The sequence below is a fragment of the Saccopteryx leptura genome, chromosome 2 (genome assembly GCF_036850995.1).
Source record: "Saccopteryx leptura isolate mSacLep1 chromosome 2, mSacLep1_pri_phased_curated, whole genome shotgun sequence".
NCBI lineage: Eukaryota > Metazoa > Chordata > Mammalia > Chiroptera > Emballonuridae > Saccopteryx > Saccopteryx leptura.
In genome coordinates, this window is record NC_089504.1 from 347,157,146 (window position 1) to 347,173,806 (window position 16,661).

The 16,661-nt window shown below is 39.6% G+C and overlaps 1 protein-coding gene across 5 annotated transcripts in view; it reads right to left on the bottom strand.

Moving 5' to 3' along the window:
• CDK12 (cyclin dependent kinase 12) overlaps positions 1-16,661 on the bottom strand; it is a 90,079-nt gene that overhangs the window by 55,023 nt on the left and 18,395 nt on the right. For all 5 annotated transcript variants that reach the window (XM_066364310.1, XM_066364311.1, XM_066364309.1 and 2 more), the window contains exons 3-7: positions 15,549-15,725; positions 14,260-14,399; positions 13,447-13,617; positions 6,605-6,794; positions 315-371 (exon numbers count right to left, since the gene is read on the bottom strand). In XM_066364310.1, the coding sequence (XP_066220407.1) occupies positions 315-371; positions 6,605-6,794; positions 13,447-13,617; positions 14,260-14,399; positions 15,549-15,725 (735 nt within the window). The remainder of the gene's footprint in view (positions 1-314; positions 372-6,604; positions 6,795-13,446; positions 13,618-14,259; positions 14,400-15,548; positions 15,726-16,661) is intronic.

The following is a 16,661-nucleotide window of genomic DNA, read 5'->3' on the forward strand; positions in this document are numbered from 1 at the left end:
CTCTCTTCCCCTCCCACAGCCAAGGCTCCACTGGAGCAAAGTTGGCCTGGGAGCTGAGAACGGCTCCATGGCCTTCACCTCAGGCGCTAGAGTGGCTCCAGACGCAATGGAGCAACGACCCAGATGGGCAGAGCATCGCCCCCTGGTGGGCATGCCGGGTGGATCCCGGTTGGGCACATGTAAAAGTCTGCCTGCCTGCCTTCCCACTTCTAACTTCGGAAAAATACAAAAATAAAATAAAAAAATACTAGAGTATCCAAAAAGAAAAAGTAATTTTTCCCATTTTCCACATGTAAGTTCGATAAATCACTCACCTCTCTTCAGAGTTATAGAGCCGAGCAAGTCCAAAATCTGCTAGTTTGATCTGCCCACTGTAAAACAAAACCAATTATTTTCATAAGTAACAGCAGCAACCTCCAAATTATACCTAAAAAGTGTTTATTATGAAGGACTGACAAAAATTAATTTTAACTTCTCTTAGCTCTACTTTTAACAGTCATTCTCCCAGGTTAAGTCTCTTTTAACTGCTCCAGTTTACAAAGACTTAGGGTTTACCAAGCCTGAAGGGCTTTTTAGGACAAACCACTGTAGTTTTGGATTTGTCTCAACTAAATAATTCCTGTATTTCTTGGCAAACAGGAGTGGCTAGAACCTGTGAGATTAAATATTTATTATTGAGGAAGGGGGGAGGAAGGGCTGTTCTAGATTAAGAGAGATTTAAAAGGCCTAAGAATTAAATCCAATTTATAAACCCTGACTGATTTTAATCTGAACAAACTAGGTACACAAAAGGTTTTTCTGACGTATCTAAAAAAATATATGGACTTAGTGTTAGAATAGGCAATCAGGCCCTGGCACGTGGCTCAGTGGACAGAGTGTCAGCCCAACATATGAATGTCCAGGGTTCAATTACCAGTCAGGGCACATAGCAGAAGCAACCATCTGCTCCTCCTCCTCCGTCTCCCCCTTCTTTCTTTCTTCCCCTCCCACATCAGTGGCTCAATTGGTTCAAGTGTGGCCCTGGGCACTGAAGATAGCTCTGTTAGAGTATATCAGCCTCAGGTGCTAAAAATAGCTTGGTACTCGAGCACTGGCCCCAGATGGGGTTGCCGGGTGGATCCCAGTCAGGGCGCATGCGAGAGTCTGCCTCACTATCTCTCCTCCTCTCACCTACACACACACACACACACACAGAATAGGCAATCATTAATTTTGTCAGAGTATTTAGGGTCAAATATACTGCTGACAAAAATTAGAGGATATTTTATCGCTTCATATTCATTTTGAAATATCCCCTAATTTTTGTGAGCAGTACATGTCTGTAATCTACTTTAAAATAACTCAAGCAGGAAAAAAAAGAAGCAAATACAGCAAAATGTTAATTGTCTATATATTAATTATGTCAGCTTTTCTTATAATTTGACATTTTTCATATGGTAATTTAATAGGTCATAGCCCCAAAATGTGAATTTCTAATTCAAAATGTGATGCTAGCACACTGCTGTTCTGAGAACCACTCCCTTTAAAGGGATCACATTTCACTCTGCTAAGTAGTCTGTCTTTGACAGTGATGTTGAGTAATATTTTAATAATCACAACATAAAATGTTGGGAAACTATTAAAAAGACATTTATTAATTATTTCAGATTAATCATATTTATCTAAATTCTTATGTAGCCTATTTATTTACATTTATAGCTTGTGTAACCTCTTGAGGAATAAAAAGCCAGCTCACCCCTCACCCTTTTTAGTGAGAGAGAAAAATAGGAAGGGAGAGATGACAAGCATCACCTCACAGTTGCATCACTTTAGTTGTTCACTGATTGCTTCTTATACATGCCTTAATTGGGGGGATCTAGATGAGCCAGTGACCTGTTGCTCAAACCAGTGACCTCTGAGCTCAAGCCAGCGACCATGGGATCATTTCAATGGTCCCACGCTCAAGTTGGTGAGCTGGCACTCAAGCCAGCAACCCCAGGGTTTTGAACCTGGGACCTCAGTGCCCCAGGCTGATGCTCTATCCACTGTGCCACTACTAGTTAATCCAGCTCACTCTTTTTTTAGGGACTGGGGATTTCCCAGGTGTGTGACTGTACAGATCAGGAAGATGAGATAGAAAAAAAAGAGGCTATGCTATAAGGTGCTCCTCAAAGTATCAGCAATGGGACAGAATAGTGAAACAAAATAACTACTACAGGCACACCATGTTTTTTTGTTTGTTTTTTTGTGTGTGACAGAGCCAGAGAGAGGGACAGACAGACAGGAAGGGAAAGAGATGAGAAGCATCAATTCTCCATTGTGGCACCTTAGTTGTCCATTAATTGCTTTCTCATATGTGCCTTGAACAGCGGGCTCCAGCAAACTGAGTGACCCCTTGCTCGAGCCAGTGACCTTGGGCTCAAGCTGGCAAGTCTTGCTCAAACCAGATGAGCCTGCACTCAAGCTGGCGACCTTGGAGTCTCGAACCTGGGTCTTCCGCGTCCCAGTCTGACGCTCTATCCAGTGTGCCACCACCTGGTCAGGCAGGCACACCATGTTTTATTGCACTTTCATCAACATAGAGGCAAGACCCTCCATTAGCAAAAAAAAATAAAAAAATAATTAGGAATCACCCAACACTCAAACTAGGAGTAGCATTTTTAGCAACAAAATATTTTTTAAATTAAAATATGTAATTCTTTTTAAAATATGTACATTTTAAAAGACATAATGCTATTTATTGCACTCTCAATAGTATATAGTATAGTATAAATATAACTTTTATATGCAATGGAAAACCAAAAAATTCATATGATTCGCTTAATTGCGGTATTTGCTTTACTGTGGTTGTGTGGTACCAAACTCGCAATACCTCCAAGGTATGCCTGTAACAACAAAATTTTACAATATATCAACTCAAATCATTTCTAGTAAAGATTATTGGCATCTTAGCTACTTGCTGCAAACACCATTATATTTTACAGATCAATTTGTAAGCAAATTCTGAGAAAAGCAAAAAGGAAAGAAATAGCTAACTTGACCCTCATATTGAGATAAGTTTCTTGGCATTCTTACTCTTGGATCATCTATGAAGTGATCAAAGACTCAAGGTATATAAAAGACTGAAAGTTTAAACGGCAATAGAACAGAGTTAGAAAAATAGGCTAAACCTAAACATCAACAGCGCCTCACATATACCCTAATCTATCTTCTCTTACTCTTAGTAAATGACCTTCATTGAAAACAGAAGCCATCAGGTGAGAGAGATTCAGTATCTTTTTAACTATAAACTTTTTGCATCTATAACCTTCCTTCCTTCTTTTCCTTCAATTACAAAACAAGTGTGTCAATCTCTTTTCTTATAGCCTTGATCCCAACTCTTCTAGAACCTTGCTCCTTTAAATTATTTTGGATCTCTCCTGAATCTTCAACTTCTGTTGATTTTCTTTTCCATTAGCATTTAAATATCATATGCTCAAACCTCTGTATCCTTAAATAAAAAACTAAAAATTAAAGTCACACCTACCATCACCTTCTTATTAAATGCTCTAACCACCGACTTACCTTACCCCCACTACTGCCACCGACCTTTTAAAGATTTTTTATTTACTCATTTTTAGAGAGAGAAGAGAAAGAAAAAGGCAGGGAGGAGCAGGAAACATCAACTCGTAGTTGCTTCTTGTATGTGCCTTGACTGGGCAAGCCTGGGGTTTGGAACCAGTGACTTCAGCATTTCAAGTAGATGCTTCATCCCCTGCGCCACCACAGATCAGGCACCATTGACCTTTTAATTTTCATATTCTCTTACGCCTTATAATCTGTCTAAATCATCTAACATCTATAACATCTAACATCTATGACCACTCGCTTCTTAAACTTCCCTATTGTGCATTCATGATATTCTTTATTTTCTCCTCTCTTATCAATCCCTTGGGTTCCACCTTCTGACATCTTTTCTGTGCTTGATAACTCCTGAATCTACGTATACTACTAGTTTGGAACTCCCACATGTGACCTATTAGCCCTGCTCTCCTTCTTCTCTCATCAATTATTTTCTTGTCCAGCTGAGGACTACTTACCATTCTCTGTAGGTCATCTCACCCAGAAGTCTCTATGTAGACAGAATTAGACGGGCAAGAGCATAAGCTGGATGGATCAGAGTAGACCATGAGACTCCTACAACTGCTTAGCTTCCTGATTTATGGAATGTGAAAAGTTGGGAACAGGGAGGGGCCTAACCTACTAGAAAGGGCATCAAGCAGGACTGCAGTTATTCCCTGGCCTGAGACACACACACTCCCCAAAGAGAAACAAAAGAAACAAGTAACTACGATAACATTATATAGTCCAGAAAGCTGCAAGATGATAGCCATCATCAAGTTCTTAAAGCATTACTACTATGGATGCAGATTAACCAAGTCCAACTTAAATGAGAACTGTGGGTCAAAGAGATAGCAACAGAAAGAATCTCTTAACACCATGTTTTGTCTCATGAACTTTTGTGTTTTTTTTAGAGACAGGACGAGAGAGTTGAGAAGCATCAACTTGTAGTTGACTCACTTTAGTGTTTATTGATTGCTTCTCATATGTGCCTTGAATCCTCTCAAGCTAAGCCAGTGACTCCTTGCTCAAGCCATGGACCTTTGGGCTCAAGCCAGAGACCATGGGATCATATTGATGATCCCATGCTCAAGCCAGCAACCTTGCACTCAAGCTGGAGACCTCTGGGTTTTGAACGTGAGACCTCAGAGTCCCAGGTCGACACTCTATCCACTATGCCACCACCAGTCAGGCTCATAAAGATATTTAAGTATAAATGTATAGTTTATATATTCTTAAATATAAAATAATAAATTTTATAATTAAAAACAAAGAAATAAATAAACCAACATCCCTCAGTGGCTGTTACCTATAACGTTTAAGTTCCTTAGCAACTTATACAAGATCCTTGAATTGGCTCCTTAAAACTATCCATTTTACCCTTCTTTCCCTAGCAATACTAAGTTTTTAGTTTTCCAGATATGTTAGGTTATTTTCACATTTATGTGCTTCTGTTTTTTATTATTTACTTATTTTTTACAGAGACAGAGAGTGAGTAAGAGAGAGGGATGTACAGGGACAGACAGACAGGAACGGAGAGAGATGAGAAGCATCAATCATCAGTTTTTCGTTGGGACTCCTTAGTTGTTCATTGATTGCTTTCTCATATGTGCCTTGACCGCGGGCCTTCAGCAGACCGAGTAACCCCTTGCTGGAGCCAGCGACCTTGGGTCCAAGCTGGTGGGCTTTTGCTCAAACCAGATGAGCCCGCGCTCAAGCTGGCAACCTCGGGGTCTCGAACTTGGGTCCTCTGCATCCCAGTCCGACACTCTATCCACTGCGCCACCGCCTGGTCAGGCAACATTTATGTGCTTTTGTACATGCAATTTCTTTTGCCTAGAAACTTAGTCCTTTGTTGTTACTCATGCTGATGAATTCCTAATCTTCACCTGCATTTTCCCAGGTGCTCGCAAATACAAGAAAAAAAGAAATGGGCTTGATAAATGTTTATTGAATTGAATAATTATTTGTTTAGCTCCCCTACTACACTCAAAGCTATCTCCAGTAATCAACCATACCATGTGGAACTTACAGTGCTAAAACCACAACTGTCCTAAATGGTTGGTCACCCTACTCCACAAAAACAGAAAATGTCATAATCATTTTATATTCCTATCTAGATAATGTTTGTCAAATATAATTGAGCAGAAATGTTTGATTTCAATAGTACCAAACTTGTTTTTGTATCTCTCAATAGATTAGGCCAGTGGTTGGCAAACTCATTCATTAGTCAACAGAGTCAAGTATCAACAGTACAACGATTGAAATTTCTTTTGAGAGCCAAATTTTTTAAACTTAAACTATATAGGTAGGTACATTCCTTATCGAGGTAGCGCCTACATGTGGTATTTTGTGGAAGAGCCACACTCAAGGGGCCAAAGAGCCGCAGTTTGCCAACCAGGGGGGATTAGGCTATCACCAAAGTTTACTGTGTATAATACATCTGGTATTATCAATGGAGATTAGGCAAACAGCCAAAGAAGAAAGCAGGTGATAAAAACTTCTGAAGAATTAGCACTGTTCCTCACTAAATTCGAGTCTGTCTTCACTGTTAAAACATGGAAGTAAGTGCGATCAGAAAGGTCAATCACCAACTACACACCTGGGTTTACTCTGAAATTTGGTAACTGAGAAAGTCTCAAGAATAGCTAAAAGAGCAGGCATGTTTCTCCCCACTGAACAAGAGAGAATTTCAGTAAGAACTCAATGTATGCTTGAATTTTCTTAGGACTACAAGATTAACTATGTCAAAAAACTCTATGACTATTTCTGTAGGATGCAAGTGATTCCCTAAATGCCTGCAATTTACAATGCTACTTCTGTCAATTCCTTATCAATACTGGAGTTGGAGACTGCTGATCAGAATATTCCCTTATCAAAAGTTGTTCCTAAGGTACAAACATCAGATGTATATACATATATGCAAAAAACTATTATTTGGCCTACCTATAACCCTAATTAACTGAAACTAAGGGACTCAGAAGAGAGAAAAAATGCTTAATCTCATTTGGTTTTACTATATTACCTGTTGTTCAGCAAAATGTTAGAACACTTAATATCCCGATGCAGGAAATTCTTTTTGTGACAGTAATCCAATCCTTCCATTAGCTGTTTCATGAATGACTTGATATGATCCTCAGAAAAGTGCACCAAACCAGATTCTAGCAGTCCCATTAAGTCATGATCCATATACTCAAATACAAGGTAAAAGGCACCTAGATAAGATAAAAGAAAAAATTAAAAATAGAAAAAGAATTATTAAATGACAATCCCTTAATTTTTAATATAATTTTGGAGTTGACCACAAGGCTCTCTGAAACAACTGCTCATTTTATGAAGAAATAAACTCAGAGTAGTTGAATAAATTACCCTTTCTAATAATAAGTAACAGAACCACTATTTTTTTTTCTTTTTTTCCAAGCAAGAGGATGAGCGACAGAGAGACAGACTCCCACACGCGCCCCAACCAGGATCCACTCGGCAACCCGTTTGAGGCCAATGCTCTGCCCATCTGGGGCCATGCTCGCAACTGAGCTATTTTTAGCACCTGAGGCAGAGGTTCCACGAAGCCATCCTCAGCACCCAGGGCCAATAGAGCCATGGCTGTGGGAGAGGAAGAGACAGAAGGGGAAGAGGGAAGGGTGGAAAAGCAGATGGTCGCTTCTCCCATGTGCCCTGATTGGAAATCGAAACCAGGACATCCACACACCAGGCCAATGCTCTACTACAGAGCCAACTGGCCAGGGCCCAGAACTACTATTTGAATTAATCTTCTGACTCCTAGTCCAGTGCTCTTTAGACTACCATGTCTCGAGGGGGACAACTGCCCTGGTCATGTTGTATTACTAGTCTTTTATGATCTAAGTCAATTGGCTAATTACAGACCTTGGGCCAAATCTAGTCAGCCTATGTGTTGTAAATAAAGTTTTCTTTGTAACACACAATCATGCCCATTTGCTACACGTTATCTATGATTACTTTTGCAGAAGTCTTCAACTTTGTTAATAAGGACTCACATAACATGCTGAAGCAGTATGGTCTAAATCAGGGGACCCCAAACTGCGGCCCCCTGAGGCCATTTATCCGGCCCGGCGCACTTCCACTTCCGGAGGGGGCACCTCTTTCAGTGAGAGGAGCATAATTCCCACTGAAATACCGGTCCGTTTGTTGATTTAAATTTACTTGTTCTTTATTTTAAATATTGTATTTGTTCCCATTTTATTTTTTTTACTTTAAAATAAGATACGTGCATAGGGATTTGTTCATAGTTTTTTTTATAGTCCGGCCCTCCAACAGTCTGAGGGACAGTGAATTGGCCCCCTGTGTAAAAAGTTTGGGGACCCCTGGTCTAAATTGTTAGTAAAATTCATAGTATTTAAGAATTGAAAAAGGCCCGTGGTTCAGCGGACAGAGCACGGGCCCAGTGTATGGACGTCTTGGGTTCAGTTCCTAGTCAGGGCACACAGGAGAAGCAACCATCTGCTTCCCCCTCCTCTCTCACTTTCACTCCTGTAGCCAGTGGCTCGACTGGTTCGAGAGTGGCCCTGGGAGCTGAGGATAGCTCGGTTGGTCCAAGCATGTGAGCCTCGGTTGCTAAAAATAAGCTTGGTTGATTCTAGCATTGGCCCCAGAGGTGGGCCCTGGTCAGGGCACATGCAGGAGTCTGTCTCACTATCTCCCCTCCTCTCACCTTAAAAAAAAGAAAAGAAGAAAAAGAAGTGAAAGAAAGGTGAATCATCTAATTAAACTCTGAATTTAGAAGTAGATAAAAAAAGAAGTATACCAGGAAAACTGTAAAAGATTTGAAATCTACACTATCAATGCCACTTTCAACATGGTGCACAATAGGGACATATATCATAAGAAATACTATGCCCTGGCCAGATAGCTCAGTTGGATAGAGAATTGTCTAGAAGTGCAGAGGCTGCTGGTTTGATCCCTGGTTAGGACACCTACAGGAAAAGTCAATATTCCTGTCTTTCTCTCTCCCTTCCTCTCTCTCTAAACTCAATTAATTAAAAAAAAAATACTAGACCTAGTTAGACAATGACCTATAGTCTAAAAGTCTGTCTCCTAATAATATAAAGGCAAGAATTATCAATCTAGGGGGTAGATTTCAAGAATTCTATGAACTCTCTGAAATAGCATGCAACATTTTAAACACATATGTATGCAACACTTTAAAGGTATTTTTTTTAATTGGATCCTTTTTTTTTTTTTTTTTTTTTACAGAGACAGAGCGAGAGTCAGAGAGAAGGATGGATAGATAGGGACAGAGAGATGAGAAGCATCAATCATCAGTTTTTCGTTGTGGCACTTTAGTTGTTCACTGATTGCTTTCTATACGTGCCTTGACCGTGGGGCTACAGCAGATTGAGTAACCCCTTGCTCAAGCTGGCGACCTCGGGGTCTTGAACCTGGGTCCTCCACATCCCAGTCCGATGCTCTATCCACTGCGCCACTGCCTGGTCAGGCTAATTGGATCCATTTTTAAAAAATTTTTACTTATTGATTTTAGAGAGAGATGAAGAGTGTGTGTGTGTGTGTGTGTGTGTGTGTGTGTGTGTGTGTAAGGGAGATATGTTGTTCCAGTTATCCATGCATTCATTGGTTAATTTTTAAATGTGCCCTGACCAGGGATTAAACCTGCAAACTTGATGTATCCGGATGATGTTCTAAACAACTGAACTACCTGGAGTAGGCCAGAGCCATGTTTAAAGAGATCCATGACCCCCCAAAAAGTTAAGAAACATTCCATTAAAAAAATATCTTAGCCTGACCAGGAGGTAGCACAGTGGATAGAGCATCGGACTGGGATGTGGAGGACCCAGGTTCAAGACCCCGATGTTGCCAGCTTGAGTGCAGGTTCATCTGGTTTGAGCAAGGCTCAACAGCTTGTGCCCAATCAAAGTTGTTGGCTCGAGCAAAGGGTCACTCGGTCTGCTGTAGCCCCCCCACCCCCCGTCAAGGCACATATGAGAAAGCAATCAATGAACAACTAAGGAGACACAACGAAGAACTGATGCTTCTCATCTCTCTCCCTTCTGTCTGTACCTATCCGTCCTTCCCTCTGACTCTGTCTCTGCCACACAAAAAAAATTCTTAGATTTAACTACAGCCTCATACAAATTTAGCTACAGTCTTATACAAAATTGCAAAAGGTAAGTAGACAAAAGATACAAAAAGACAACTCAAAAAATAAAAGTAAAACTGATAAACATGAAAAACACTCAGAAGTAATGTAAGAAATGCAATCCAAAATAATATCATATGTATTTCACCTAACAAGATGACAATTTTAAAAAATAGGCCCTGGACAGTTGGCTCAGTGATAGAGCATCAGCCCAGCACGTGGATGTTCCAAGTTCGATTCCCAGTCAGGGCACAAAAAAAAAGGTGCCCATCTGCTACTCTACCCTTCCCCTTCTTTTTTTTTTTATTTTTTTTTTATTTATTCATTTTAGAGAGGAGAGGGAGAGACAGAGAGAGAGAGAGAGAGAGAGAGAGAGAGAGAGGAGAGACAGAGAAAGAGAAGGGGGGAGGAGCTGGAAGCATCAACTCCCATATGTGCCTTGACCAGGCAAGCCCAGGGTTTTGAACCGGCGACCTCAGCATTTCCAGGTCTACGCTTTATCCACTGCGCCACCACAGGTCAGTATCCTTCCCCTTCTTGCTTCTTCCTGTCTCTCTCTGTCTCTCTCTGTCTCTCTCTCTCCCCCTCTCTCTTTTTCTCTCCTGCAGCCATCGCTCAATTGGAGCGAGTTGGCCCCAGGTGCTGAGGATGGCTCCATGGCCTCCGCCTCAAGCATTAAGAAAAGCTCAGCTGCTGAGCAATGCCACAGATGAGCAGAGCACTACCCCTTGCTGGGTGGATCCCGGCTGGGCACATGGAGGAGTCTGTCTCTGCCTCCCCTCCTCTCACTGAATAAACATAAATAATAAATCAATGTGCTCAATGTTAGGGAGAATAATATTGATAGAGACTCAGTGGCGGGAGATAAATTAATACTCTCTTCTCAAAGCAATCTAACATTAAAAATAAAAACCCATTTGACCAAATAATTCTACTTCTCAGAAACTGTTTTAAGAAATAATTGAAGGCCCTGGCCAATTGGCTCAGTGGTAGAGCGTTGGCCTGGCATGTGGAAGTCCCAGGTTCAATTCCCAGTCAGGGCACACAGGAGAAGCACCCATCTGCTACTCCATCCTTCCCCCTCTCCTTTCTTTCTGTCTCTCTCTTCCCCTCCCGAAGCCAAGGCTCCACTGGAGCAAAGTTGGCCCAGGCGCTGAGGATGGCTCCATGGCCTCCGCCTCAGGTGCTAGAATGGCTCCAGTCGAAGCGGAGCAAAGCCCCAGATGGGCAAAGCATCGCCCCCTGGTGGGCACATGCAGGAGTCTGTCTGCCTCCCACTTCTAACTTCAGAAAAATACCCCCCCAAAAAATAATAATTGAGCCTTATGTGTGGTGGCGCAGTGGACAGAGCACTGACCTGGAATGCTGAGTTGCTGGTTCAAAACCCTAGGCTTGCCCAGTTAAGGTACATACAGGAAGCAATTACTACGATTTGATGCTTCCTGCTTCTTCCCCCACTTTTTCTCTCTCTCCCCTCACTCTAAAAATCAATAAATAAAATCTAAAAACAAGAAGTTTAAATGTAAAGATTTTATGTGCAAAGATGCTCAAACAATGCTATTATATATAAATTTTTAAAATTTTAATTTAGCCTGACCAGATGGTAGAGCAGTGGATAGAGTGTCAGACTGGGACGCAGAGGACTCAGGTTCAAAACCCCAAGGTTGCTGGCTTGAGCACAAAGGTCGCTAGCTAGAAGCCCAAGACACTGTCTTGAACCCAAAATTGCTGGCTTGAGCAAGGGGTCACTTGCTCTGCTGGAGCCCCCCCAGTCAAGGCACATATGAGAAAGCAATCAATGAACAACTAAGGAGCCTTAATGAAGAACTGATGCCTCTCATCTCTCTCCCTTCCTGTCTTTCTGTCCCTATCGGTCTCTCTCTCTCTGTCACACACAAAAAAATTTATTTAGAAATTAAACTAGCAACTAATTGCATGTTAATAATATGGGAAATTGCTAATAACAAGTTATAAAACACTAAATATACTTTGATCTTGGTAATGTTAAAATAAATATATGTAATATAAAGTACTAGAAGGAAATATGCCAAAATGCTAATACTATAGTGGTTTTCTATGAATGGTGGTATGCTGGGATGGAGTAAAAGAGAAGTGAATTTTCTTTTTTCTTATTCTTCTATATTTTCTTTTTTTTTTAAAGATTTTATTTATTGATATTTAGAAAGATGGGGGGGAGAGGGAGAGGGAGAGAGAGAGAAAGAGAAGGGGCAGAGGATTTTACAGAGACAGAAAGAGGAAAGGGTAGAGGAAGAAAGGGAGAGGGAGAAAGGGAGAAAGGGAGAGAGGGCAGGAGAGGGGGAGAAAGAGAGTGGGGGAGGGAGGGGAGAGGGAGAAAAAAAGGGAAGGGGAGAGAGAGTAAGGGGGAGAGGGGAAGGTGAAGAGAAATAAGCATTCCTTTGTTGTTCCGCTTCGTTGTGCATTCATTGGTTAATTCTTATATGTGCCTTGACTGTGGATGGAACCTGCAACTTGGGTGTTTCGGGATGCTACTTTAACCAACTGAGCTAACTGGCCGGGCCACGATCGTATCCTCTTAACATTCCGGATTATATTCACAGATGCCATCTCTTCAAGCTGCCCACCTCTAAACCTTCAGACTTATTTCAATAAAAGTAGATTAGATGTCATATACAGACTTCATACAGTTGTCATATACGTCAACGTAAGTACGGAAACAATAAACACTTTCACTTCCAAAAAAAGACAGAAGTTACAAATCCAGGAAAACAAACCTGAAGATTGTTTTACAAATAGTTGCTTTGAATTCTAAACTGTATCAGTGGAAAAACTATATAAAAATATGGATGCACATAAACAACAACCTAAAGGGATGATGTAAAAATGAGAGTAAGAAATAAATTCACAGAGAGGAAAAGCTGATGATTGCCAGATAGGAAAGGGTGAGGAGATGGGCAAAGAAAAAAGGTAAAAGAGATTAAGTACAAACTGCCAATTATAAAATCAGTCACAGGGGTATAGCACAGAGAATATACTCAGTAATACTGTAATAATTATGTATAGTGACAGATGATTACTAAACTTGTGGTGATCACATCATAAGAAATATGAATGTCTATAAACTATGTTGTGTCACTGAAAGTAATATAATGTTTGTAAACTATAGTGAAAAATCAGAGTGGTAAATGAGTTTTAACTTCCATTATTGTTATAACTTGTAAAAAAAACTTTAAAACATTGGTTGGAAGAGAATCTTATAATTGCTTATATGCTGACCATATTAGGTGGTATAGCAGACTCTAATTTTAATAATAATGATTTCTCAAAGTGTAAGAGTACAGTGATAAAGAATAGACATATTATAAAATAAATACTGTTCAGCATAAAAACAATCTGCTAACATCTTAACTCTGGCATATGTTTAAGACTGGCATTCAGTATAAAATATTAAACAATTCAGATAGGCCCCGGGTTGGCAAACTGCAGCTCGCGAGCCACATGCGGCTCTTTGGCCCCTTGAGTGTGGCTCTTCCACAAAATACCACATGCAGACGCTACCTCGATAAGGAATGTACCTACCTATATAGTTTAAGTTTAAAAAATTTGGCTCTCAAAAGAAACTTCAATGGTTGTACTGTTGATATTTGGCTCTGTTGACTAATGAGTTTGCCAACCACTGAGATAGGCAAACAAGCTAAGAAAGTAAAATAAGATGTACCAATCCACCCTGTATATAATTCTTTGCTCATTAGTACCTTTGTCCTTCTTGAAATCCAGTGCATCTTGTTTATCTGTGACAATTTCCTTCATGTTAACAACACTTCGGTGGATTAGTTGACGAAGAATTTTGATCTCACGGATGGCTGTGATTGGGAAGCCTTCTTTCTCATTGTCTAGTCTCACCTTCTTCAGGGCTACTAGCTCTCCTGTCACAATAAATTCAAACTGTTACATTATCAATTAGCATTTTTTGGCCACCACCATGAACCAGCCTATATATATGCCCTTGCTCTGAAAGACAGATTTAGATTTAATGCCTATTTCCATGCTTTGTCAGATACTTTTATATCTTAAAAAAAAAAAAAAACCTATAAGTTTCCTTTCCTAATTTTGATTTCATTAAGACTTGAATTTTTAAATTCATTTTCAATTAAGGCTTAAAAATTTTGGTTATGTATGAGGGGCCCCAGGTTCAATCCCCAGCATCTCCACCAAAAAAAAAAAAAAAAAAAAATTTTTTGGTTATTAAAATATACCAATAATTCAACTACATCATTTTATCTTCAAAGACTAACTCCCCTTACCAAAAACAAAGAGCAACTTACACATTTTATTATCACCCTCTCTTAAATTCCAAATAAACCTATTATAAAACATATACAATAAACAACAAAAAGAGGAGGGTTTTTAAACTGTAATAATCACACTATTCTTTTGGAAATTTTTAGTCTAGTTACTTTTAGAGACCAAATTAGAACTCAAAATTTACTTTTGCTAAATTCACTAAGACATTAATTAGTATTGCTAACTTTTGAACCTGACATCTAGAATTTCATGGGAATATTTACCTGTGTCTTTGTCCTTGGCTTTATATACTTGGCCATAAGTTCCCTCTCCAATAATCCCAATAATGTCAAACTTATCCACACAGCGTTTCCCCCAATCACTTTCTGTTTGTCTTCTTTCTCCATAACGAGGACAACAAATTCTAAAAATGGCAAAACAAAAATAAAAACAACTATTATTTTTAAAATTTAAGTCTAGTCGAAGAAAACAATTCTTTTATGATTTCTCTGACTCCTGAATCTTTTAGTAATTTATAAAAAATGCAGGAATTAAAAAACATGAAATAGTTTAAACAGTCTCTCACAATGGCTAAATTTTTTTTTTTACTTTAAGACAAAAGCTAATAATAGGTTTGCTGCTTCCTTTCCGACCTCTCTTGAATATTTGCTTCCTCAACTACAGAATGGGAAAATAATCCCTACATCATAGAGTTACAATAAAATATGAAACGTTGCCAATAATACATGATCAATAATGCTAACAATCAGAGGATCAAACCCAGATTCTACTACATTTATGACATGGCAATTTATATGATTAAAGAAAAAAAAATCCCACATCTATTAATTTTTCATTAATGTGTACATGGTTGACATGCCCTGACTAAAAGGGCTTTTTTTTTTTTTTGTCTTCAATACTCTAAATACTAAGAACTCAAAAGAGACAATGGAATCAATGTCCAAAGTACATTTGGATTGGAGAAATTACTGCTTTTCTTAAAAAAAAAGAGCTAAGTATCTATGGATGCAGATACATGGGTATCCTAAGTAGGCTTTTATCGATTAAAATCAAATTAAAGATATATATTAGGGCCCTGGCCGGTTGGCTCAGTGGTAGAGCGTCGGCCTGGCGTGCAGAAGTCCTGGGTTCGATTCCCGGCCAGGGCACCCAGGAGAAGCGCCCATCTGCTTCTCCAACCCTCCCCTTCTCCTTCTTCTCTGTCTCTCTCTTCCCCTCCCGCAGCGGGGCTCCATTGGAGCAAAGATGGCCCGGGCATTGGGGATGGCTCCTTGGCCTCTGCCCCAGGCGCTAGAGTGGCTCTGTTCGGAGGGGCAGAGCATCGCCCCCTGGTGGGCGTGCCGGGTGGATCCCGGTCGGGCGCATGCGGGAGTCTGTCTGTCTCTCCCTGTTTCCAGCTTCAGAAAAAAAATAAAATTAAATTAAAAAAAAAAAAAAAAGATATATATTAGGCCCAATCTTCTATGATCCTACCAGTGTAGGTTGTAGAAGAAAGTGTGAGATTTAGAACCCAAGGTTCTTCACTGTAATAAAAGCTGTAGTTAAGACTCACTTTGGTCTTTTTTTATATGATTGCTGAGGTGGTGTGATTGCCTTTGGTTCTGGAGAGTCTGGGGGAGATGGATCCCCACCAGGGAGCTCTGGAGGGAGAGGGAGGTCCGTGAGCAAGTGACGTGGCCTTTGTTCTTTCTCTTTCTTTACAGGTTTTGAAGGCAGAGTTTCTTTTGGACTAAACAATAGAGATAAAGAGAAGAAAAAAATCCCAATTACTTAAAGGATGCAAATAAAACTTTCAAATATTATAATATCTATTAAAAGATTACAAAGATTTTACTTTTTAAGGAAAAAATACCTATAATACAAGGTAAGAAAAAGGAGCTTATCAAAGCTAAAAATACTTTGATTTTGCCCTGGTCAGACAGCGCAGCTGTCAGAGTGTTGTCCCAAACCACAAAGGTTGTAGGTTTGATTCCCAAACAGGGGACATACAGAAACAGACTGTTTCTCTCTCTCTGTCTCTCTCTAAAATAAAAAACAAACGAACACTTAATTCTGGGATACTACTTGTAGGCCCTTCAACAAACTCTTGTTTTAATGTTCTTCCCAAGATTCTATTTGGATTTTTAGTGAGATGAAATAAAATGCAGAAACTAGTCATCTTAAATTTGCGAAGTATCACTGCAAATCATGGAATCACCAAACCTACTCTCTATTTTAACCAGCAAAGTTTTAAATAAAGAATGAAAGCTCAACAATGTAACACTACTATACTGCTCACAAAAATTAGGGGATATTTTATAGATTCATATTCACTTTGAATTTTTTTATATTCACCCCTAATTTTTGTGAGAAGTATATATTACTAAAGATGTGGCAAGAGCCCTGGCCCGATAAGCTCAGCTGCTTAGAGCAGCACCCCAATATGCAAAAGCAGCATCCATCATCAGTAAGAGAACATACAGGAACAGACTGATGTTTCTGTCTTTCTGTCTTTCTCTCTGTCTCTTCCTCTAAAATCAATTAGAAAAAAAATAGATGTGGAGAGAACTGGAAAAAGTGGTATTTTAGAAGTTTGAAAAACAAAAAAAAAAGCTGGAAATCAAAATTATTGAAAAAAATATACTGACTTATTCTATTGGTTTGGAAGAACAAGTCAATCATATCT